At 35.4% G+C, this 24,444-nt stretch overlaps 1 protein-coding gene across 8 annotated transcripts in view; it reads right to left on the minus strand.

Moving 5' to 3' along the window:
• Positions 1-24,444, minus strand: part of LOC105467109 (SMAD family member 5) — a 49,253-nt gene that overhangs the window by 15,336 nt on the left and 9,473 nt on the right. For 6 of the 8 annotated variants that reach the window (XM_011716488.3, XM_011716489.3, XM_011716492.3 and 3 more), the window contains exons 2-4: positions 13,443-14,014; positions 6,498-6,749; positions 4,179-4,298 (exon numbers count right to left, since the gene is read on the minus strand). In XM_011716488.3, the coding sequence (XP_011714790.1) occupies positions 4,179-4,298; positions 6,498-6,749; positions 13,443-13,845 (775 nt within the window). In that variant the 5' untranslated portion in view covers positions 13,846-14,014. Of the gene's footprint in view, positions 1-4,178; positions 4,299-6,497; positions 6,750-11,529; positions 13,403-13,442; positions 14,015-19,642; positions 20,994-24,444 lie in introns of those variants that run through there. The other 2 variants (XM_011716490.3, XM_071098398.1) reach the window with 2 other exon arrangements.

Raw genomic sequence — 24,444 nt, forward strand, 5'->3', positions numbered from 1 at the left:
GGCTAATTTTTGTATTTTAGTAGAGATGGGATTTCACTATGTTGGCCAGGCTGGTCTTGAACTCCTGAGCCTCAGGTGATCTGCTTGCCTTGGCCTCCCAAAGTGCTAGGATTACAGGAGTGAGCCACTGTGCCCAGCCAACTTTTTTTTTTAATAGAATAGTTTAACTTTTAAAACTCAATTCTGAGTTTTATATGACAAAGAATTCAGATGAGAAGAGAAGAAAATAAATCAATTCTGAGTATTCAATGGCAAAGCATGCAGATGAGAAGGAAGAGAGGAAAATAAACCAATGTAAACCCATAGAGAGAAGTCTTAAGAGCTCAGATTTTAAAGTTCTTACATGTAGAGGCCCATAACCAAAGACAGGTACAAATGAGTCGCAGGAAGTTATAAGAATAACATCAGGAAGACTAGAGCTAAGAACGAGCAGAAGGTTACAGAAAAAAAAAAAAAATGCTAGGCAAAACTAAAAAGGCGATTTTGGTTAAAAGGAAAAGAACCAGAAAAGCACTGCCTCTGCTCAGGCAGAAGACATATTGTTGCTAACAGGTGGTTCCAGGCATTGCCGTTTAACTTTGATTTTCTTTTTTTCACTTGTCAAAAAGAAAGGAGAAAATACACATAATCTGACTGAAATGAGAAGAAATTCTAGTGAAAAAAGATATCTACAAGAGTGAGAAAATGTGAGTATCAAGTTCCAATTAAGGGCTCAGTTGTTTGGCTGACACAAATTATATTCCAATGGACATCTAAACATATAACATTATCAAATGGCACTATGATCTCTGGAAAATCAGGAGAAAAGAAAAGGAAAAGGTTAAGTGGAGTAAATACAGTCCATATTTTCAAAAGGGAGAATAAAGTAGAGTAAATACAGTCCATATTTTCAGAAGGAGAATAATCATACTATTTATTGTGTATGGCCTAATGTTGTGTGCCAAGATCATTACATGTATTGTCTCATTTAATCAACATATTAATAATTCCAGTGTATCATACCTATTTATTTTATAAATGAGGAACCTCAGGCTTAGAGACTTAAAAACTACCTATATTGCAAAGCAAATAAGTAGAGAAACAGGAATTCAAATCCAGAAATTCATGTTCTATTTTATCATAAATGAAGGTAGATTTTTATGAATTATATGCAAATTAACATAATGAGATTTCTTGATAAATTCTAGACATTATATAAACATTAACAAAACTATAAGGGGTCTGGAAATTTAACTGCTCCTAGGAATACAGAGCACTCAGTACAACACACATTCAGTATTATCACAAACACAGAAAACGCATAAAAACACATTGTTTTAAGAAACGTATAAAATAGCAGTACATATTTCTAAACTTCTGACAAACTAAGGAGGTTTAGGTCTCAAAGTGGCATTAAAGCCACAATGACACCATAAAGATATAAAATTTTTCATTTGTCAATTATCAAAAAAACCCAAAAAACCAAAAAAATACAGAACAACCCACAACTCACAATGAGATATCTCTTCATATGCATTAAAATGGTCAATGTCTACAAAATAGAAAACTAGTGCTGGTGAGGATGTGAAGAATATGGAACCTGTGTGCACTGTTGCTGAGAATATAAAATGGTACATCCACTGTGGAAAACAGTATGGCTGTTCCTCAAAAAATTATAAATATAATTACCATGTAATCCAGTAATTGCACTTCTGGTATGTACTCAAAAGAAATGAAAGCAGGATATCAAAGAGATAATGTGTATGCACATGTCCACAGTAGTAGTATTCACAATAGCCAAAAAGTGAAAGCAATCCAAGTGTCTATCAATGGATGAATAAACAAAATTTGGTATATACATACAATGGAATATTACTCAGCCTTAAAAAGAGATGAAATTCTGACATTGCTACAACATGGATGAGCCCTGAGGAAAAATAAGTCAGTCACAAAAAATAAACAAACATTGTATGATTCCATTCAAATGAAGTACTTACTTAAGGGTGGTTAAAATCATAGGGATTAGAAAGTAAACTGGTGGTTGCCAAGGGCTGGTGGAAAGGGAGAATAGGAAATTTTTATTTAATGGGTATAGTTTCAATTTTACAAGGTGAAAAGAGCTATAGAAATGGATAGTGGTGATGGTCACACAACATTATAAATGGATTTAATGCCACTGAACTGTACACTTAAAAACAGTTAAGATGGCAAACTCTATGTTATGTATAGTTTGCCATAATTAAAAAACAAAAAACCAAAAACACAGTAACACTCCATCTCAACAACAAAAAAATTGGCTAAGCATGGTGATGCATGCCTGTAGTCCCAGCTACTCAGGATGCTAAGGCAGAGGAGCACTTGAGCCCTGGAGTTTGAGGCTGCAGTGAGCTACGATCACGCCACTGCACTCCAGTCTGGACATGACAGAGCAAGACTCTGCCTCTAAAATAAATAAATAATTTAAAAATTAAAAACAAAACAAAACAACAAAAACTAGGGAGAAAAACCTTTATAGGAAAGCTTTAGTAATCAAGACTATGAGGTATAGATATATAAGTAAACAGATTCCTGAAATAAACCCTGGCATTTGCAGTCAATTGATTTCTGACAAAGATGTTAATTCAACAAAGAAATGATACTCTTTTCAACAAATGGTAAAGCCAACTGGATTTCTAGATGCAAAAAACTTAATGTAGACATTTACCATATACCGCAAACTTAACTCAAAAGGAACTACTGACCTAATGTAAGAGCTAAAACTATAGAACTTCTAAAATAAAACATAAAATAATATTTTCATGACCTTAGGACAAACAAAAATTTCTTGAATCCAACACCAAAAGCATAATCTAGAAATGAAAAAACTGACAAAATGGAATTCATCAAAATTTAAAGTTATTACACCTCAAAAAGACATCATTAAGAAAATGAAAAGAAATCCACAGACTGAGAGAAAATATTTGCAAATCATATATCTGATAAAGGATTCATATCCAGAATATATAAAAAATTCTTACAACTCAATAAGACAACCCAATGGGCAAAAGATTTAAAATAGACACATCAAAGAAGATACATAAATGGCCAACAAGTACATTTAAAAAATGCTCATCATTACTCATTAGAGAAATGCAAATTAAAACCACAATAAGCACTTGACACCCACTAGAATGGCTATAATTAAAAAGCCAGACAATAACAGGTGTTAGGAGGATGTAGAGAAAATAGAACCCTCATACTTTGCTGGTGAGAATATAAAATGGTACTGCCACTTCAGAGAAGTTTCATAGTTTTCTTAAGTAGTTAAACTTACCATGTTATTCAGCAATTGCACTCCTAGATATCTATCCAAAGAAATAAAACAATGTCCACAAAAAGACTTACATGCGATTTTGTTTGTTTTTTTGAGATGGAGCCTCGCTCTGTTGCTCAGACTGGAGTGCAGTGGCATTATCTCAGCTCACTGCAACCTCAGTCTCCTGGGTTCAAGTGATCCTCCTGTCTCAGCCTCCCGAATAGCTGGGATTACAGGCATCTGCCACCAAGCCCAGCTAATTTTTAATTTTTATTGTATTTTTAGTAGAGACAGGGTTTCACCATATTGGCCAGGCTGGTTTTGAACCCCGGACCTCAAGTGATCCACCCACCACGGCCTCCCAAAGTGCTAGGATTACAGGTGTGAGCCACTGTGCCCGGCCGCAAATGTTTATAATAATCAAAATATGGAAACAATTCAAATGCCTACTGACTGGTGAATAAATGGGATATATACATATAAAGGAGTACGGTTCAGCAATAAAAAGGAACAAACTATTGATACATGCTACAACATGAACGAACCTTGAAAACATGCTAAGTGAAAGAAGACTACATTATTACATGATTCCAATTATATAAAATGTTCAGAAAAGATAAAATTTACAGGTACAGAAAACAGATTAGAGGGTATGTGGAGCTGAGGATAGGAGGATAGACTGCAAATACACAGAGAAACCTTTTTAAAGAGTTATGGAAATGTTCTAAACCTAGACTGTGGTGCAAAGCTTTGTGTATTTACTAAAATCTTTGAATCATACACTTAAAACAGAAAAATTTTATAGCACATAAATTATACCTCAATAAAGCTGTTTTTAAAAAAGTAGCCAATAAGTTAAAAACAACTACTACCACAAAATAAATGAAGTGAGTACTTCTCTTACCTCTGCTGGATATACTGGGCATAATCTGAGGAATCATATTATTGCTTGTATCCATAGGCTGGGAATTATCTTGACCCATCTGATCATCAGGTGGCATATAGGCAGGAGGAGGTGTATCAGCTAAGAGGAAAAAAATAATAGTTAAAATCTTCATTCTGTTCAAAATTATTACTCTAAAAGCTTTAGAAAATTCTTAAGATTACCAGCAAGCTTCATTACTGAACATCACACACACAAAAATGCTGGATACTATCCTAGGGCAAGGGAAAAGGAGAACAGACAGCACACCTAATAGCAATTGAAAACCTACTACAAGTCCCCGTTTATTTAGCCCAGATCCCTGGTAATCCAGGATACAAGGATCAGTCCTAAAATTCAGTAAAACAGAATTCAAGGTCAAGAATTTTGCCTTTATTTTTATGTGTTCAGAGAAACTGCAGCTATTACAAATCAATCTGAAGGACAGATAATCCTCATTTGGGTGTATATATATATATATATATATATATATATATACTATAGACACCTTTAAATTATTAAGATCAGCACATACTGTATATTGTCATTTAAAACTGGAAAGTAAAACTATGTCCCTTCAAAATTTGCCATCAATACTAACAGCAATTGTCTAATGCTTGTGCAACATCCAAACATGGCTGTTATATCCTATTAAATGGTTAGGTAATTCCCTTAGGAAACTAAATGTTAACCAGAAATCTTTTGAGTTTCAACACTCATAGTTGAAAATTTTCGCAAAAGCTACAGCTATACCTTTTTGTCTCAGTAACTATAAATAAGAACCGAATTTGTCTTTTATCCCAATGTTTTGTACAGGATGTATTTTGACACAGAACTACAATCAGCACTGAATCTAAGATAAACTATGAAAATTTGTGTTTGAGCAAATTCCTAATAGCAAGTTAAAGAGCTGGCACTTAACTTCTCTTCAAAAGAAAAAACTGTATTACCAACTGATATTTTGCTGCAGTAGAGAAATCACAAAGGATATACTGTAGGTCTTCGAATAATGTTTTGTTCAATATTGTTTTGTTCAGCTGCATTTTGTTATGACATTGATGAGAAAAAAAATCCATTCCCAGTCAGGGACACTGTCTGTGTGAGTCTGAACATTCTCCCCATGTTTGTTTTGAGTTTTCTCTGGTTACCCTAGTTTCCTCTCACATCCCAAACACATGCACATTAGATGAACTGGCATGCATGTCTAAACGGTCCCAGTGTGAGTGCAGGGGTGTGTGAGTGCACTCTGTGATTTAATCATGTCCCTTTCAGGACTGGTTTCCACCTTGTGCTCTGAGTTGCTGGAATGCGCTCTGGCTACCTATGACCGTGAATTAGAATAATTAAGTAAATAACTGTCTTAGTTGTTTTTATTGATCTTTCTTAAATATATGCACAGCTCACATTTATTTCAATGTTTAATATTAGAAGAATTTTGGGTCTTTATTTATAAATTTAGTGATATTTTTGTGACCAGAAATATACCACAAGAACTTAACGCTTGTTTATATCAACTAGCCTATGATAAAACTGGCTTTGTAATATGCTGTTTCAGTTAAAGTCATAGTTTCCAAGAAGTTACCAATGACATTAAGTGAGGACTTACTGTACTTACATATGCAGCTATTACAAATCAGCAGTAGGTGTTCAAATATTTGACAGTGACATAATGATATGTCCATATATGACATGCCATTAACAAAATTTAGGAACTTCACAGAATCTACTTATCTTTCTCCAGTGAAATCAGTTCATCAGTTATCTAACTAAAGATAACGAGGATTCATTTTAAACTTCTAAAGTCTTAAATAATTTGAAAAGCCACACAGTAAAGTTGAAAGAACATAGACTTTAGAGTTAGAAAAACCTGGGTCTGAACCTCTAGTTCTTAGCTCTACCCTAGGTAAGGTACTTAAAAGTTTAAAATTTACTTTAGAATTTCTTTTTCCATCTATAAAATAGGAATATCTATCTCACACAGTCATTCTGAAGATTAAATTTAATGCCATAGTTTTCATCACAGTATCAGTTATATAAAAGACAATAAATGGTACTGAGTGTCATAAAATATAAGAAAATAAGTCAAATAGGGCTACTTCCATTTTTTAAACATATGGTACTTGGTGAAATAAAACCTAAACTCTTCTGGAAATCAAACAATTACCTAAAAAATAAAGAGTCAGAAACAGCTATACCTTGGCATGTAACAGTTCACCCAGAGGGCCCACAGTAGGAATAATTGTGATTGTTAGGATTTTTTTTTTTTTTTTTTTTTTTGGTATCAATAAAATAAAGTCTTACCTGGGAGCTGAAATGGACTTCCTGGTCCAGAACTTGCTGGGGAGTTGGGATATGTGCTGCTAGCAGGAGAAGGGGGATAAGGGCTGTTTGGAGATAAGGGAAAAGGAGTGTTGTTGGGTTGGTGGAAAGAATCTGGAAACGTGGCATTTTGTGGCATGTGTGGTTCATTGTGGCTCAGGTTCCTAAACTGAACCAGAAGGCTGTGTTGTGGATTGAATTCATTATGACGAGGCACTAATACTGGAGGTAAGACTGAAAAACAAAAATCAAAAGTCATTTGTCAGGAATCACTAAACATATGCCCCATCCACACTAATGGGTTGGTAGAAAGGATTCATGTAAAGCTAAAACTGTAAACCTATTAAAACAATTTAATTTTAGAAAGGGTTGTTTCATAGAGCCCTGAATCTCTATTTAGATAATAACCGAATCCAAAACTCTGTAAGCATTTAGCTTGCATAAGGTACCCTGGAAGACAGAAAATCCAGAGAAAGATACCATACTCCTGTCCTATGAGATAAAGGATATTAAAAAACAACCATAAAACAGAGAATTTAGCACAATGGGAGTTAAACAGAGGTGAGTGTTCCCAGCTAGCAGAGAATCAAACAAAATACTGTAAGAAAAAAACATACCTGACTGAACCTTAAAGATACAGGAGGATTTCACAGGGGAGTGCTGGGGCTAGGAAGAGGTAGAAAAGGAAGGTGGCAGAGGAGATGAGAAAATCAGCTGGCCTACGTACAAGGAGTTAAGACTACAGAGTGAAGTTGGAACCTGTTATGTGAATGCCCTAAAAACGTCCACATTTCCAATTATGAACACTTTGATCTTTCTTAGTTTGAAAGATCTCATGTTTTACGTTGCTCAGCATGGTTTTCCATACTGAAAATGGTAATATGCTCTAGGTAAAAGCCTTCCAATCAAAATCAATCTTCTAAATATGATCATAATGAAAAACACAACAAAGTCTAAACATTTTTAACAGATACATTTTTAAGAGATAAACTTTATTCAAATATTCACTTTCTCTAAAGACCCAAGTGACCAATCTCATTCAAATATCTGATTACCTTTCCCTACAGGAAACTGAAACAAACCTGATTCTTCAAACATTTACAATTCATCTCATTAACAACTGTCCTGTATCTATCAATGTAATTTCACTTAGAAAAATCTCAACTTGATTCCGTTATCATTCAGCATCAACAAAACGAGTTTGTTTTTAAGCTACCTAAGTCATACTTCACCTCCCTGAAGTAGGGATGTACCCAACGATTCAGTGTTTCTGTTAAGTCAGTATTTGTGCTATTTTTGTCTATTGTTTCATTTCATTCTACCACATTAGTATACTAAATATGTGGTTAACATCTGACTACAATTGTTTTGTTCTGCTGTGTGTTAACAACTGCTATTCCCCTTACACAACGAGGCAGCTGCCACTGGAGAGGAGTGCATTAGGCAGTAAGAATTTCTACATATAGCAGGCTAGCAATCTGAGAGACTTAGTGAGATAACTACTCAGGAATTCAGTTCAGTATGAATTTCTTTGCTTCTTTTTTTTTTTTTTTTTAGAGGCATGCTAAAATTACTGGTTTCTCTTTTACTTGTACATTATCTATGCACATGATTTTAAAAAATTATTTTATATTCATCCAAAATAATGTTAATATGTGGACAGTTTAAAAAAAGACATGCTATTAGAGATTACAACAAAAACTGCAATTCCTAGCCCCCTCCTGTATACTGTTTCTATAGAAAACAAATTTAAACTCTTAGCCATCTCTTACAACATTTACTTTGTGTACTACTAAATAATATGCTTATATTGCTACTATTAGTCAAGATATTATTTGTAGACTTGCTCTTATGGCAAATGAGGCAGCTTTCTTATATTATTCTATCCCACTCCCATCTCCAAAATAGAGTTAAATATAACATTTTGCTTAAATCAATAGCCAGTATTCATATATATGTAATCCATTGCTGAACCAAGTGTACTATGAGTCTACTTTTTCTTGAACAGTGTTTTCACTAAAGTTAACCATTGCCTTGTTTCTTCATTTAAGTACATTCCACTAATATTTCCAGAATTCCAACAAATCTGTTAAATGTCTATCATCACTATTTCTTGGATATAACAAATCATCAAATAATTTATATTCACTCCATGTTTTCCCTTGGATCTTCCCTCTTTTTTTTTTTTTTTTTTTTTGAGACGGAGTCTCGCTCTGTCGCCCAGGCTGGAGTGCATTGGCGCGATCTCCGCTCACTGCAAGCTCCGCCTCCCGGGTTCACGTCATTCTTCTACCTCAGCCTCCCGAGTAGCTGGGACTACAGGCGCCTGCCAACACGCCCGGCTAATTTTTTGTATTTTTAGTAGAGACGGGGTTTCACCATATTAGCCGGGATGGTCTCGATCTCCTGACCTAGCGATCCGCCCACCTCGGCCTCCCAAAGTGCTGGGATTACAGGCGTGAGCCACTGTGCCAGACCGGGATCTTCCATCTTTTTGTTCCAACCTACATTGGTTACTGCTCAAGTCTCCTACAAGTCTGAAATCCTTGGACTTCCCTTCTCTACTGCTGGATCACATTTCCTGGACTTCATCCTCTATTAGTGTCCCAAGAGAAAGTAAAAAGTTAAATTTTCTTGACTTCCTGCATGTACAAAAATCTTATTTTTTTTGCTTGTCTGCAGGCAGATAACATTTCCTTCTGAATTTTGAGGGCACTACTTTACTTTCTTCTAGAATCCAGAACTGCACTGAGAAAGCCAATATTCTGATTTCTAGTCCTTTATGTTTCCTGTCTTTGCTTTCTGGAAGTTTACAGAATTTTTTTTTTTTTTTTTAATCTATGATACACTAAAATTTCATGTGGGGCTTCTTTTATCCTTTGTTCTGATTATTTGGTCACTGAGTCCTTTCAATTTTCAGTTTGGGGAATTGTTTGATATTATTTCTTGGAAAATTTTCTCTCTGCCATCTTCCTCAATGCTCTATTTCCAGAATGTATTATTCTATTAGAATTGATATTTAATTTGAAACTGATTCTAGGCCACTTAATGTTTTAACAAGTACTTTCTAATGTACCAACTCATCTAATCCTCATAACAACCAATTATGTAGGTAGTAGTATTCCCATTTTACAATGAGTAAACTAAATCTCAGAAAGGTTAAGGCCTGAGGTAGTATTTGGTAAAACCAGGATTCAAATCCAGAAAGCCTGGCTCCAGAACCCACAGTCCTAATCACTAGACAATACTGTCTATTACATCAGGGGTCCCTAAACACCCCCCCCCAGTTCATGACCGCTTACGAACCAGGCCATACAGCAGGAGGTGATGGTGAGTGACAGTGAGCGAAGCTTCATCTGTATTTCCAGCCACTCCCCATTGCTCTCATTACCACCTGATCTCCACCTCCTGTCAGATCAGTGGCAGCATGATATTCTCATAGGAAAGCAAATCCTATCGCCAACTGCACATGTGAGGGATCTAGGTTGTGCGCTCCTTATGAGAATCTCAAGCCTGATGATCTGTCACTGTCTCCCATCACCCCTGGATGAGACAACCTAGCTGCAGGTAAACAAGCTCAGGGCTCCCGCTAATTTGACATTATGGTGAACTGTATAATTATTTCATTACATATTACAATGTAATAATAATAGAAATAAAGTGCACAATAAATATAATGTGCTTGAATCATCCCAAAACCATCCCCCAACCTGTTCAATGAAAAGACTGTCTTCCAAGAAACTGGACCCTGGCGCCAAAAAGCTTAGGGAGCACTGTATTCAACTAAACACCTAGGGCCACCTAGGTTGGCCCTCTATTTTTCTTATGTTCATTATCTCTTTCCAACTATCCTCCATCTTTTTATCTTTTTGCAAACTTACTCCACTATATTCTAACTGTGTGAGTGTGCCTAAGTTACTTCCCTTTTAAGTCTTCATTTCCTTATCTATAAACCTATAAGTAAACGGAAAGGGGTGTAAAATGTCAGTACCCTTTTCTAACCCCATGAAGGAATCACTATTCCATCAGTGCTCAATAAATATTAATTGCTATCACTGTTACTACTACCACTACCACCTTCTACTACTTTATTATACTGGTAATATGAAGTGATCCATTCTGTGTCATAGCTGCTTAATCATGGGGGGTCAGCAAGCTAATCCAGCTGGTTAATCTGTCCCTTCCCCCAGATGTTTGGACTCAGAGCAAAACATGAGGTCTCTATAGTCTCTTTCCAATAGCTGAACTACTAAAACATGAAATTTTCAGTCATTTAAAAGCATCAGAGCTATGCCCCAGTCTTTTCTATAGAATGCATCATAGCTGAGAAAAATGTATACAAAAAATAAGACACTTCCATTGGCTGGTTGATTATTAGTTACACTTTGGCTATAGGGGAATACATAAAATTCCTAGACTTACTCCTAGCAAACAGCAAGCTTGAGAGTTTTTCAGCCTATACTTCTCTATTAAATCCTCATATCTTCCTTTCTTCATCAATTCCTTCAGGTTATCAGCTCTCCTTGGACTCAGTAAGAAATTGAGAATCACATCATACCAACTGTCTAAAGTCACTCTAAAGCTCTTAAGTTGAACTTTCCCAGATAGCATAATCACTGCTATCTGCTATCCTTTCTATTAGTCTCCACATCCAATGTTATTTTCAGTCTTTTTACCACACTGGGTTTATATTACCTCCATGTGAAACCCGGATAGACTCTAAGGTGACCACTATGATTCCCACCTCCAGGTATTCAAACCATTGGGTAGTTCTCCCTGCTTGAGTATGAGTATGACCTATCACTTCCTTCTAACCAACAGAATACGGCAAAGGTGGCAGGGTGTGTATGACTACATTCCATAAGAATATAATGCCCTTCTTGCCAGAAGACCCTCTCTTTCTTACTGGCTTTGAAGAAGCTGTCATGAATGTGAACTAGCTATAAAGAAGGCTATGTGAAAGCAACTGAATCTGTCAATAATCACATGGGCTTGGAAGCAGATCCTTCCCTACCTGAGCTTCTGATAAGATCTCGGCCCTAACCAACACCTTGATTACAGTGCCTTGCAAAGGACCCAGCTAAGTGTGACTGGACTCCTCACCCAAAGAAACTGTGAGGTAATAAACATGCATTGTGCTAAGCCACTAAGTTTGTGGCAATTTGTCATGCAGCAATAAATGACTAATGCACTCAGCTAGTAGCTCAGCTCATACCATTCATTACAAAAAAATATTTACTGAGCATCACCTACCAAGTGCCAGATAACAATATACTATTCTAAGCACTAAGGATAGAGTAATGAATGAAATAGGGGAAGACTCTGTTCATGTCAGTCAATAAACAAAATAAATATCTAATACAGAGTCAATTAGTGATGGGGATATTTAAGCAAGGACTGAATGGAATGAGAAAATGTGCCATGGAAAGATCCTGGGGGAGAATAAGTAAACAGCAAGAGTTAAAGCCTGGAAACAGGAGTATGGCAAGTCCAACAAACACAGAACTCTGTGGATAGGTCATACAGAGTCTTATGGAAATCTCTTAAGTGTAACAGCCTTGAAAGTGTTTTCAGTAGGAACTGACATGATTTAGTATGTTTTTAAAAAGTCATTCTGGCTGTTGCGTAGAAAACACAATGGGTTAAGGGGAAGAATAGACACAGAAAGACCAATTAGGACACTACTTAAGGTAAGTGATGATGATGATGTACTGTACTAAAGTAGTGGCGTCAGAAATGATGAGAGGTGACACTATCAAGATATATTTTGAAGGTGCAGCAAACAGCACTTGTTCATATTTTAAATACAGGACTTAAGTAAGAAAAATAAAAGATGAACTTGTGGTTTAGGGCATTAGCAATTACATGAATGCTGTTGCCATTCACTTCAACAGGGAAAACCAGAGGAAAAAAATGAAGTTTCGCTTAGACATATTACATTTGGTATGTTTAATAAATATTCAAGTGGAAGTGTCAAGTAGGCTACTGGATACATCAGTCTAAAACTCAAGGGAGAAGTTGACTTGACTTCAAAATGTGAGCATCAGCTTATAGACAATCTTAAGACATGTGACAGCATGAAAGCACATAAAGAAAGAATACAAATGGAGAAAGGGTCCATGGACTGACTCCTGTGAAAACAGCAGAATACGCCAGCAAAGAGGGACAAGAACAGTCAGTGAGGTAGGAAGACCAGGGTAGCATACTGTCTTAGGGGCCAAACAGAGAAAAAGTTTTGAGTAGGATGGAAGGAGATCAACTGTATCAAATGCAGTTGAACGGACAGTAAGGTAAGACTGAAAAATGACCCCTTGACCTATAAAAAGGCAGTCACTAGTGATCTTGACAAGTTAAATGGTAGGAAAGAAAGACTAACTAGAGAGGTCACAAGAAAAAAATGAAACATAAAGATAATATAAACGGAGAATCCTCTAAAAGGACCAGTGGAAACAGTGCAGTGATCGGGGTTGGGTTATGTGAATGAGGTGAAAAGCAGAATTTTTTTTAAGTTTTATTTTAGGATGGGTAGTATCATGGCATGCCTGTATGCTATCAGAAATACTGTGTTAGAAAGGGAAAATAATGCTGGAGAGAAGGATGATAACTGTAGGAACAAAGTTCTTTATTTGACAAAAAGGAATGGGATATAGTACACACTTGGAGCTTAGACTTTAAATAAAACTGAGACAGGTCATCCACAGGAAAAGGCAGAGTAGATATATGGGTGCTTACAGTGAATAATGAATTGCATCACCTGCATATAAACAGCTAAACTCAAAATCCAATAGTCCTTCCAAGATTAGAATATTTAAGATGGAAACACAAAGCTAATATAACATTTTCATTACTAAATCTAGTTACATGCATATCAGGAAGAGAGGTTTTTTGTTTTTGTTTTTCTAAATTCTTCTCAGGAGTAAGACCTACCTGGACTCTCCACTCTCTTATAGTGGTATGGGTTGATACAAACTTCTTTTTGCTTAGATCCAAAAGGAAATTCACAAATATCCAACGGCTTTAGCTCATGATGACTCTGCAAATCCGGCCAGCGCCAAACACGACAATATATAACATGGGGTAAGCCTTTTCTGTGAGAAACCTGCAGGCGTCCATCTAAAGATCTGGGAATAGTGACACATTTACTCGGCTGTCCTGGACTGCTCAAGGCTTTCTCCAGTTCCTCCATGGCACCCTTTTTCTTTTTTAGCTTCTTCACCAAAGCATCAACTGCCTTTTCTGCCCATTTCTCCTCCTCATCACCTTGTTTCCAGCCCAACAATCGCTTTACTGCTGGACTAGTAAAAGAAAACAAGCTGGCCATTGACGTCATTTGATACAAATCTTCAGAGACCTTCCTGTAACTCAAAGTCACTGGCTACTGAAAGAACAGATCACAGGTGAAACGTCATACACAGGTCCTAAGCGGAAGTTCCAATTAAAAAGGGAGGAGTGACATTTATCTTCACAAATGCCATATGCTTCTTTCATTGGGTCAAGTCCTGAAAGAGAAAGGGGGAAAGGATCCTAGTTTAAAGCAATTCAATTTATATACATTTAAATTAATATAACTGAAAGGTATATTATTATTAAATAAGAACAGAAAAGCATTACGAAGTAAACAAAAAATTGATAAATTTTCTCCAAAAGTTCTGCGACCACTCAATTCCTTCTCCATAATATGAACAAGTAAGACACTGGCAATGTCAAATGATAACCAAAAGCAAAACCAGGTTGCTCTACCCTCCTATGTATTATCTAAAAATAGCTTCTGGACTCCCTTTGATTAGGCCACTAAACCCTAAAACACTCTTCTAAAATTTGATTCGGAAGTACTTTTATTCATTGAAATCCATGTTACATGCTATGTCAGTTTTGAACGTGATTATGTCCTGATGTGAATAGAAGTCTTAAAAGAAATCCAGCTCTTCTCTAAGGTCATTATTCTCTTTAAAAAATGTTTCCCAGACTGAGAAGGTTTGGACAAAAACCATGATACTACTGAAGTCACATTATTAGATGCAGATTGTATTCATGGTTGTATAAGATGTACCAAACCCTGAAATAAATCATTATAACTGCTAGTAAAATGGCAAGTATCTATTTTTAAAACTAAGTATGTTGAATAAATTTAAAGAGAATAAATTCATTTTAAAAGGGTCAGTTTCTAATTTTATAATTCCTATTGGCTTATTTTAAGTGATACTTTAAGCATATTGGTTAATGAGCCTGCTCCAGGTAAACCACTATTCTGCACCATTAAGAAGTTCCTGATGATGACAGGAGGAAGTGACAGGCACTCCACTGATAAGAGCTGGTAAAAACCAGGCTCAGTGGCGCACACCTATAATCCCAGTTACTCGGGAGAATCATTTGAGCCCAGGAATTCTATCATGTCCAGTCTGAGCAACATAGTGAGACCCCATCTCTAAATAAAGAATAAAAAGAATGTGTAAGATCTCCTGCAGATCACTACACAGCCAACCACAGACAATAAATACCTACTGAAGTAACAAGAATAATGTTTGGAAAAACGGTGTAACAAAAGATGCTTCCTTTCTTGTGCCTAAAATTGCCAAATGCTATAGATCTGTCTTTGAAAAATTCTAGCAACAATATTACTCTGGACTGGGTTGTGTCTTCCCAGCAAAGAATATATGTGCTCAGTTAAAGCCCAGACAATAACATAAAGTAAATAAAGATAATGTAAACACACAGAGTAAATTAAAACTGACATACACTCAACAAATAATTATTGATTCTTTGTTACGTCCCATGTATTGTGAATAGCCATGATGGGGCTTTTTAAAAAAAGTTATGCCAAATAGGGTTTAATCTCAACAGTCGATAGATTCATTCAAAATATACTTACTGAGAGCCTACTAAAGTACCAGATACAGTTCTGGATGCTGATCAACTACTGGCAGCTATCCAGTCTGCTATGCTGGAACCATGGTGGGGAAGGGTACAGGGAAGTAAAGATATCCTCCTTATGTATGGATATGCCTTGTGCCTTGTCTTGCCCAGCCCTATATAGGATGATTTTTGCTAGGCAAACAAAACTGGCCACATTAAACTAGAGAAATAATAACAAAGAGAATGAAAGCATAATTGTCACTAACAGGTCACAGAGTATACAGTGTTATATACTAAACGAACTGTAAGAAAAGCTGACCTCAGTTGCCTCTACATCAAGGATGTATGGTAAAATCCATGTGGGTCAGGAAGTAAAACCATGGTTTGGTTGCCTGAGATGAGATGGGAAATGTCAAAGGCAAAGGCACACAAACATATATATATATATATATATATATATATATATATATATATATATATATGTACATATAGGCAGACACGAACAGAGCATTTCCTAGGCTAGGATAAGAGACAGGGCTGGCTGGCTGATACCTTATTCATGAACACTAGAATACAATGGGGGGCTAGATAGGGTGGTGTACATATGTGTGACAGAGTATGTGTATGAGCAACAGAGAGACAGTTAAGGAAGAGGGAGAAAAAAAAGAAAGCAGCTTCAAGACCAGAATTCAGAATACAATATCATACATGATCAGGCCCTTGGCTTCTCCTTACTCATGTCTTAACCATTATCCTACCTAATTGCATTTAACCACACTTGACTTCTTTCAATTTCTCAAGTATTCTAAGGTTATTTCTACCTGAGGCCTTTGCATCCGATGTTCCCTCCCCTGAAATTCTCTTCTCCTGTAACTTAACGCAGTATACTCACTCAAATTAATTCAGTTGTTCAAAGGTCACCTCCTGAAAGAGGAATTCCCTGACCACTTGATTGAAAATAGCATGACAGCCCATTCTCACAATATTCGCTATCCTCGACCCTGTTCATTTTTTATAGCATTTACCCTAATCTGATATTACATTATCAATTTTGTTTATTTACTTTATGTTTTCCCCAATGACATGTTAGTATGCAGGTGGCCTCATCTGCCCTCAAAACCACTGGATGCCCTTGGACCTAGAATAGTGTCCATTTATCAAATAAATGAGTAAAAAAAGCAATTTGTAAAAATATATATATACCTTTCTAAGGATGTCTATATCAAACTTAAAACAAAAAAATTGTTATTTATGGATATCTATGATATGAAAGAATAAAAATATGCCTGGAAATGAAACACACCAGACTCAGCCTCCCAAGTTGATGGCATTAAAGGCTTGAGCCACTGTGCCCACCAGATTCTGTTCTTTACTAGTATCACTTTTTCAAAGCCTATTAACTTTTCTGTAAAATAGAGATGATGGTTCCTAAGTCACAGAAATGTTGAAGTAATAAATAATGTCTATCTAACACAAGCTTTACAAACTCAACCATACTATTCAAACATGAATTATAATCATTAGTATTCAGAAAGAAGAAGAACCAATACTTAAGAGACTGGCTAGGTCTAGTCCTAATCTAACCTTGCCCACTACTCTTCCACTAGACACACCTTCTGATCCAATCCAAATCCCTGCCCCTCTGCCCATCTGTGTCTTCCAAGAGAAATCTTAGTCATTCTTAATGATGGGCTCCAATCTATCCCCTTTTGTGAAGACTTCCTCTACCACCCCTTGCTGAAGAGGCTACAGTCATTGAACATTTATAATAAAAACTAATTAATAAGACATAAATAATATCCTAACTTCCCAAATACAGTACAAATCCTCCTAAGAAGTAGTCTTCAGCACCTGGACCATTCCATGTGCCATAACACACACTATGATACTTAATGAATGGTCACTGATTTTTCTATTAACTGTATTTTGAAATTAGAGATAACTTCAAATTTTAAACCCATGTTGACTAAGATCATGATAAAATGAGAATTCTACCCACAGAATTAAAAACACTCATAAGGCAGCTTTGTCAGTAGAGATGGTGGTAAACTCCACTGGGAAAAGGTCATGACTGGAGATACAAGTTTAGCCAGGTAAAGATGAGAAACAGATTTAAGATTTTGCACAAAGAGCTGAAACAAATATATATATATGTTTTCAACAGTGAAAAGAACAGTAAGTAAACACTTAAATATTAGGAAGCATTCACTGTTAGGAAAGAGTTTCCTGATAATGAGTTACTGATAGTGCATTATTAAAAAGATAGAACTAGATACAATGGTATTGCAAAAGATTAAACATATGGGAGAGTTTAAAGAGAATATAAACAAAGAAAAGGCCAGTGAGTTTGGTGAATGGTATGCCACTAAATTTCAAGAGATTAGTTTCAAAAAGAACAATAGGTGTCAGTTTTAAAAAGCTAGAACTCTTACTAGTAAAACTAGCACAGGGAGAGGAGCAAATCTTACACTCAACTCTTTAAATATGGAATGACTAAAAAATTTAGCACTTTTGATGAAATTATTTCTAAAAATGTTTTCTATACTTCCCAAACTGGTAAAGTGGTATGTGCAAGCTACCCAAGTACTCGTTATCTACATCTCAACTTACAAAGTTACAAAAGGAAAAAAAATTCATCATAAAAATTAACTTCACTAGTGAAGAGTCAAAAGATCTGAACAGATCCTTCACAAAAGAGGACATTAAAATAGCCATTGGATGGGAAAATGGGCTCAATATCATTAGTTATCACATGAATGCAAAAAGAAAACAAAAACTACCACAGTAAAATCTCACTCGGTACCTACCAGAATGGCTACACTTAAAAAAAAAAAAAAAGATTAACTGTTCATGATAATACAGAACAACTGGAACTCTCATATGTTGATAGTAGGAATATACGTTAGTCCAGTCACTTTAGAAAACTGTTTCACAGTATCCACTAATGCTAAACATAGATCCCTATGACCCAACAATTCCATTCCTAGGTATATATCCAACAGAAATGAGTGTTGTGTCTACCAAAAGACAAGTATATGTTCCTAACAACTTTATTTATAATAGCCCCAAACTGGAACCCAAATATTCATCAGCAGTACAGCAGGTAAATACTGGTAATAAATTCATAAAATGGAATACTTCACAGCTACAGAAAGAACTAGTATATGCAAAACATGGAGAATTCTCATATATTCTTAGGGAAAGATTACACAACATTTAAAAACAGGCAAAACTAACCTATGCCATCAAGGCCAGAAGAGTACTAAAAGGGTCATGAGACAGCCTTCTAGGGAGCTAGAAATTTTCCATATTTTGATCTGGGTGATGATGACATGCATATGTAGAAGATGACTTCTACAGATGACTTCTGCATATGCAGAAGTTCATTAAGCTGTACACTTAAAATTTGTGTGCTTTACTATATGATTATTTCAATTTTTAAAAATATTTTTAAAACATACTTGTGACTGATCACTTATAAAATCAGTCCCTATTCACAAGTGCCTCCCTCACCGTAATGGCTCATGAACCATGAGTGAGACTACAGATTTTGCAAAAATTCCAAGATTTCCAAAGTTTATAAAAATAATGGCAAACAATGTAGGATCTAGCATTTAATTTTACCCCACTTACAAGTTAGTCTGTTACTGTCTTCTGCATGTCGCCAAAGGACATGAGGCTCCTGGGTTAGAAACTCTGTTACTCAGGGGACAGCAAGCAGCATAAGCACCAACATATTTGAGGTTTTGTTTGTCCCTAAGACCCATGGGGATAATGTGATGTCTTTTATAGTTTTGCCTGTTTGTAAATGTTGTACAGAAGGAATAACATGTAATCTTTCCTTCAGTATTGTAAGATTCTCCATGTTTTCTATGTATTAGTTTGTGCTTTTTTGTAGTCTTGATGCATGGATGAGGAACACTGGGCTTGGAGAATCTACCACTTTTATAGTAATCAGTAAGCAAGACATTCTTTGTTGGGGGGTGGGTAAGAAAAGTTCGACTATCAAAGAATTAACAGAGGTCCTTGGAAAAATGTATATACATTTTTATATTTTTGCAAAAAAAAAAACAAAGCTAATGCCACAAATGTCAAATTAAAGACTGTCATATCATGATACTGAATTATTTTGTGGGAAAAATTGTTTATCCATTCACACTTGATCCATTATTTGTTCATTATAACAATTTATGCATGTTTACAGTTACTATAAGCTAATGTTTTCCTAGAATTTTAGTTTCATTCTTCAAGATAAAATCAGACCTTTTACTCACCATTTAGTATAAAATGGTGGTCTACAATTTTCAGTGGTTTCATTTTAAATGAAATTCTCTATAGAAGGCATAAAACATGGGCTGCATTGTTACCGCCTAAAGAAACAGAGGGGTATGAATGATCTTAAAAGGCTACTTACAGAGGCAGATGTCTGTACATTTTACTTTCTTACAATATAGCAACAGGTACTTCAATAATTTCAACAGCTTCCTTTCTAAAACAAAATCAATTGCTTAAGCAAAGGAATCATAATATTCCTTTGATAATGGTAATAATAATAATAAACCACTAACATTTATTGAGCACTCACTATGCCAAGTACTGTTAAGGACTTTACATTTAGAAACCAAAAATCATTAAATTTCAAAACAGCCATATAAAGTAAATTCCATTATTCTCATTTTACAGGTGAGAAAACAGGCAAAGGGAAATTAAATGCAACTTGCTTAATTATACAGATAGCAAGAAACAGAGCTGAGAATTGAACCCTGGCAGTCCAGCTGCAGAATCTATATTCCTAACCACTGTACACAATGCCTCCTAAAAAGAAAGCCGCCTGCCAAGGAATTTTCTTCCCTTAAAGGTCTCTAATTGTTCTCCATATTCCTTTGACTTCTCCAAAACATCGAAATTGTTCAATATTATCATAAGATTGTACAGTTTAAGAGATCAAGAATAATCCAGCTTAATTTGCGCATTTTCAAACTTATTTTTATACCACTTAATGTATGTCATCAACCTATCAACTTTAACCCAACCTTTCCAGGTTTGTGCTAGGTCAATCAGCAGGAATGAAAGGTTTATCTATATGCTTACTACCACTGCATAAAAATACATATTTTTTTATGGTGGTCTTACTCCAAAGCCTTTCTAATTATCATTAGGACATTTTTAGCACACTTATCACTAGAACACAATGATCTCAGAAATGATGAGAAAATGTACCACTTTTTAAAAAATGTTTTTCCTTAAAAAATATTTTTCCTAAGTATACTCACCTATAATCATACCATTAACATATGGTATGCTTATATTTGTTTCCTCTGCATATATATAGTCTTGCCCACAACTGCCCATAACAGGATATACCATGATACTACTTGGTATTCTGCATTTTCCATTTAACACCACAAGCATTTGCTCTTCCCTCACCCCAATATATAGATTTTTTTAAATGCCTTTAATGGTGCAATCATATTTCACTCATGTATTTTCTTAATATTTAACACCTAGGTTTCTGAAGGAACTAAACCACCTATAGTAGAAGTAAAATTGCTAAACTGAGATTAAAACTTCTTTATAGTACCCATATAATGGATGCATTTTGTCCTATAGTCTTTTCTGCAGACTATACCATATTCAAAATAACACCTTGGGTCCACAATTTGAAATAAAACAATCAGAGAGCTTGGGTTACAGCAATAGATTTACTTTAGTATCCTCACATAAGTACTCAGTTATGAAAAAATTTCTCATTATGTATACAAAAAATAAAATACGCTCTGATTTGCATATATTAGCACATGCTACACAAGCCACAAGTGAAGCTGCAATACCTCTGAAAATTTTATGAGTCTCTTTCCTGAAAAGTTGATTTAATTTTTCATGCCCCCTTTGCCTTTCACTAAATAAAACAAATTTAGAAACACTGAGAACACCCATCTTCAATTTAAATCAGCTATGTGTCTAACACCCCACTTCTACATCATCTCTACACTTATTCCAATAATAGAGAAAAACCCCAAAAGACTGTATTTAGCAACTACAGTCTTTACACATTACAGATTACTGGACAGCTAAATTTTGGTCCTCTATACTCCTTTTCTAAATGCTTTCAGAGTCTACTGAGGCACAAATATACATAATAACCAGTGCTAAACTTAAGCTCCCACTTATTATAGCCTTATTTATATAACACATATTTACTGAGTGCCTATAAAAGGCAAGGCACTAAGCTAGATAATAAACAGTTGAAATATAAATCAGATCCAGACTAACTCTAAATAGTTACAAATTAATAGAACAACTGAAATGTGCCCATATCTATCTACGATACACAGTGGAGAATGGAGTTGACCTAAAGATGTAAAGGCTGCTAAAAGGAAGTCAGGATATGACCTTCTGGGGAGAAGGATGAAGGGAGACAATTTTATCTTAAGCATAAAAACTTCTATGTCTTTCACAAAGTAATATTTTATTTACCAGGATAAGGAGCTACAGCACCTCATTTGAAGCCTAATAAACTTGGGTTCAAATTCTGGATCTAGCACTTACACCCAAAATCTCCATTTCTTCCTATTTTGTATTGTGAATACCACAGCCCTAAAAGGTTCTGAGAATTAAGTGAGAAACACTTAACTCAGTACACAGTGCATACTCAATAAAGGGGACTCCTTTATTTCAACAAACATACAGTCATGTACTTTAAGAGTCTGCATTATTTTATGAACCCTGAAGGAAGAAAAAGCTGCAAATTAAACAGCATAATGCTTTCTTATCACTTAAAATTTTTCTTCACAGTATCAACCTTCTGCCATCAACAATGTTAAGTATAAAGAATGTTCTGACATTGCTCCAGGACTGTCTTTCAAGCCACTGACAACCATCCTGCAAATTTTGATACTGGTGCCTGTTTGGTGTTCCTAGAGCATGTAAATGAAGATGTGAAAACAACAACTAAGAAAATATTTTAAGTGGCAATTACTCAACACGAGAAGTTAAAACAATGTCCACATTGAGACTGAAATGACAGCAACAGAAACAGCAAGTCAGAGCTACGCCTGTACAATGACAACTAGATCAAAACTGCCACCTGGCCAAAAGCAATACTCAGACGCCATTAACTGTACGACAGTTACTGTTATGTTATGAGGTGAAAAAACAAAAGTACATCTTAGAAGAAATACGGTGGCTTTTTCTTTTTTCCTCTCTCAAAGTCCTTTCTGATGTTCCCCATCACTTGCCACCAGTATCTGTCATTCAACCCCCTTCCTTTGTTCTCATTCTTTTAACTCTTTTTTTTTCTTTTCTCTTTCTATATTTCTCATAGCTTCTCCTATATTCCTCAGTGTTGCTTTTGGAGAAACTTGACAAATTACCTAAAGAAAATGAACTTTCCTTCTGTCTCAAAAAGAACCCAATTAGCATAGAATACATGATTTGTATCCTTGGCACTTTCAGGTGCTCCAGGGCTTGCTTACTTCTGAGTTCCCTAGTAAGTCAAGGGAAGATGCATCTGACAGTCCACATAGGTGAAATAATGCCCTGGACAATCTGGCTTTTGAGCAGATTCTATTTGCACCTCTGTAATCCTCATCTTGAGTCACCTAACATACCTATCCTAAAGTACACCAGTGAGAATAATATATATTAATATATACCAATATAGTAAGACATATTAATATATATCTAAAGATATAAAGAGGTAATATATTTAGTTACTAAGAAAACCAAAAAGTCAATAGGCTTCAAAGAACTTAAATCATCAAGCTATTTTCTTTTGCAATAAACCTCCATAGAAACCTATTGTAAAACAGTTGTTTATAAATGTTAGTCTTATTTCAATAATATAATCAGGGATAGAAGACAAATTCTGCTTTCTCTTTTTTTGCTCTTACTAGGGCCGTATTAAACCAAACTTTCAGAATGTTAAGTGTCAAACAGCCTTTTCTTTAAAAGCCAAGCCTTGTTACAATAATTCAGAACGGGCTAACCATGAGCATCATAAAAGAAAAACACAAACTAAACTGAACAGTGTCTATGAAACCTTTCAGGGAAATTCCCACTTCTAGCTTGAAAACCAGAGAATCCCCCAAAATCTAAATCTAAAATCCCATTAGGAAACCCACAGGACAATTTGTGTTAGGTGAGACAGTCAATTTTCATCAAAACTGCCGTATGAATGAATGGAATTAAATCTGAGTGATCAAACACTTTCAGACTCAGATAATGAACCCATTATCTGCTATTATCTTGGCCTTTCATAGTATACCTCTGGTTTATGAGGTATTTAGAGTACATACATGGAACAGAAAGAACAGTATAACTGGAAAGTGGAAGAAGAGAAAAGCTCAAGGAAAAAAGGAATAAATACGTAGATTTTGAGGATCATATTAATTGGAGAGATTAACTGTGATGTTAGACAGAGGAGATATTTGATTTATTCAAAATTTATTGGGTGCCCACTAGTGTTATGTCAGGAATACTCCATGCTAGGAACTCAGGCTTAAAAGACACTACCCGTAATCTCTGTAAGATCTTAGAGAGTAATGGAAAAAAGAACAAGTGCTATAAAGAGTTTCATATGCCATTTAACCTATCACTTAGTTTTATCCTAGATTTATTTCCATATGATAGCCAACAGAAATAGGGCATTAAAATTGAGTTTAAAAAAATGTACACCAAGCACAGAGAGCCAATAATTAAACAGAAAGGAATATATGCTACTTCTCATACTAGAAACTGGAGGGACTTAACAGCTATGAACCCATTATCTGCTATTATCTTGGCCTTTCACAGTATACCTTTGGTTTATGAAGACTTGACTTAATAATACCCTTTTATTGATGTATTTTGTCATTTCTTAGAGAAATGACCTCAAAGCTAGAAAGAAAACCAAGGTATTAATATTTAGAAATTCCTATGTATGTGAGGTTCCCTGATTCTTCTGAAAAACTGCAACCGCTGATTGAACAACACAGAATGTCACTAGTAAATCAAAAGAGATGCAGTGGTACCTCAGCCATAAATGAAAACCTTATAAAATTATGGTATCTCATGAATTACAAAAGAACCTATCACA

This window comes from Macaca nemestrina, chromosome 6, assembly GCF_043159975.1.
Source record: "Macaca nemestrina isolate mMacNem1 chromosome 6, mMacNem.hap1, whole genome shotgun sequence".
Classification (NCBI taxonomy): domain Eukaryota; kingdom Metazoa; phylum Chordata; class Mammalia; order Primates; family Cercopithecidae; genus Macaca; species Macaca nemestrina.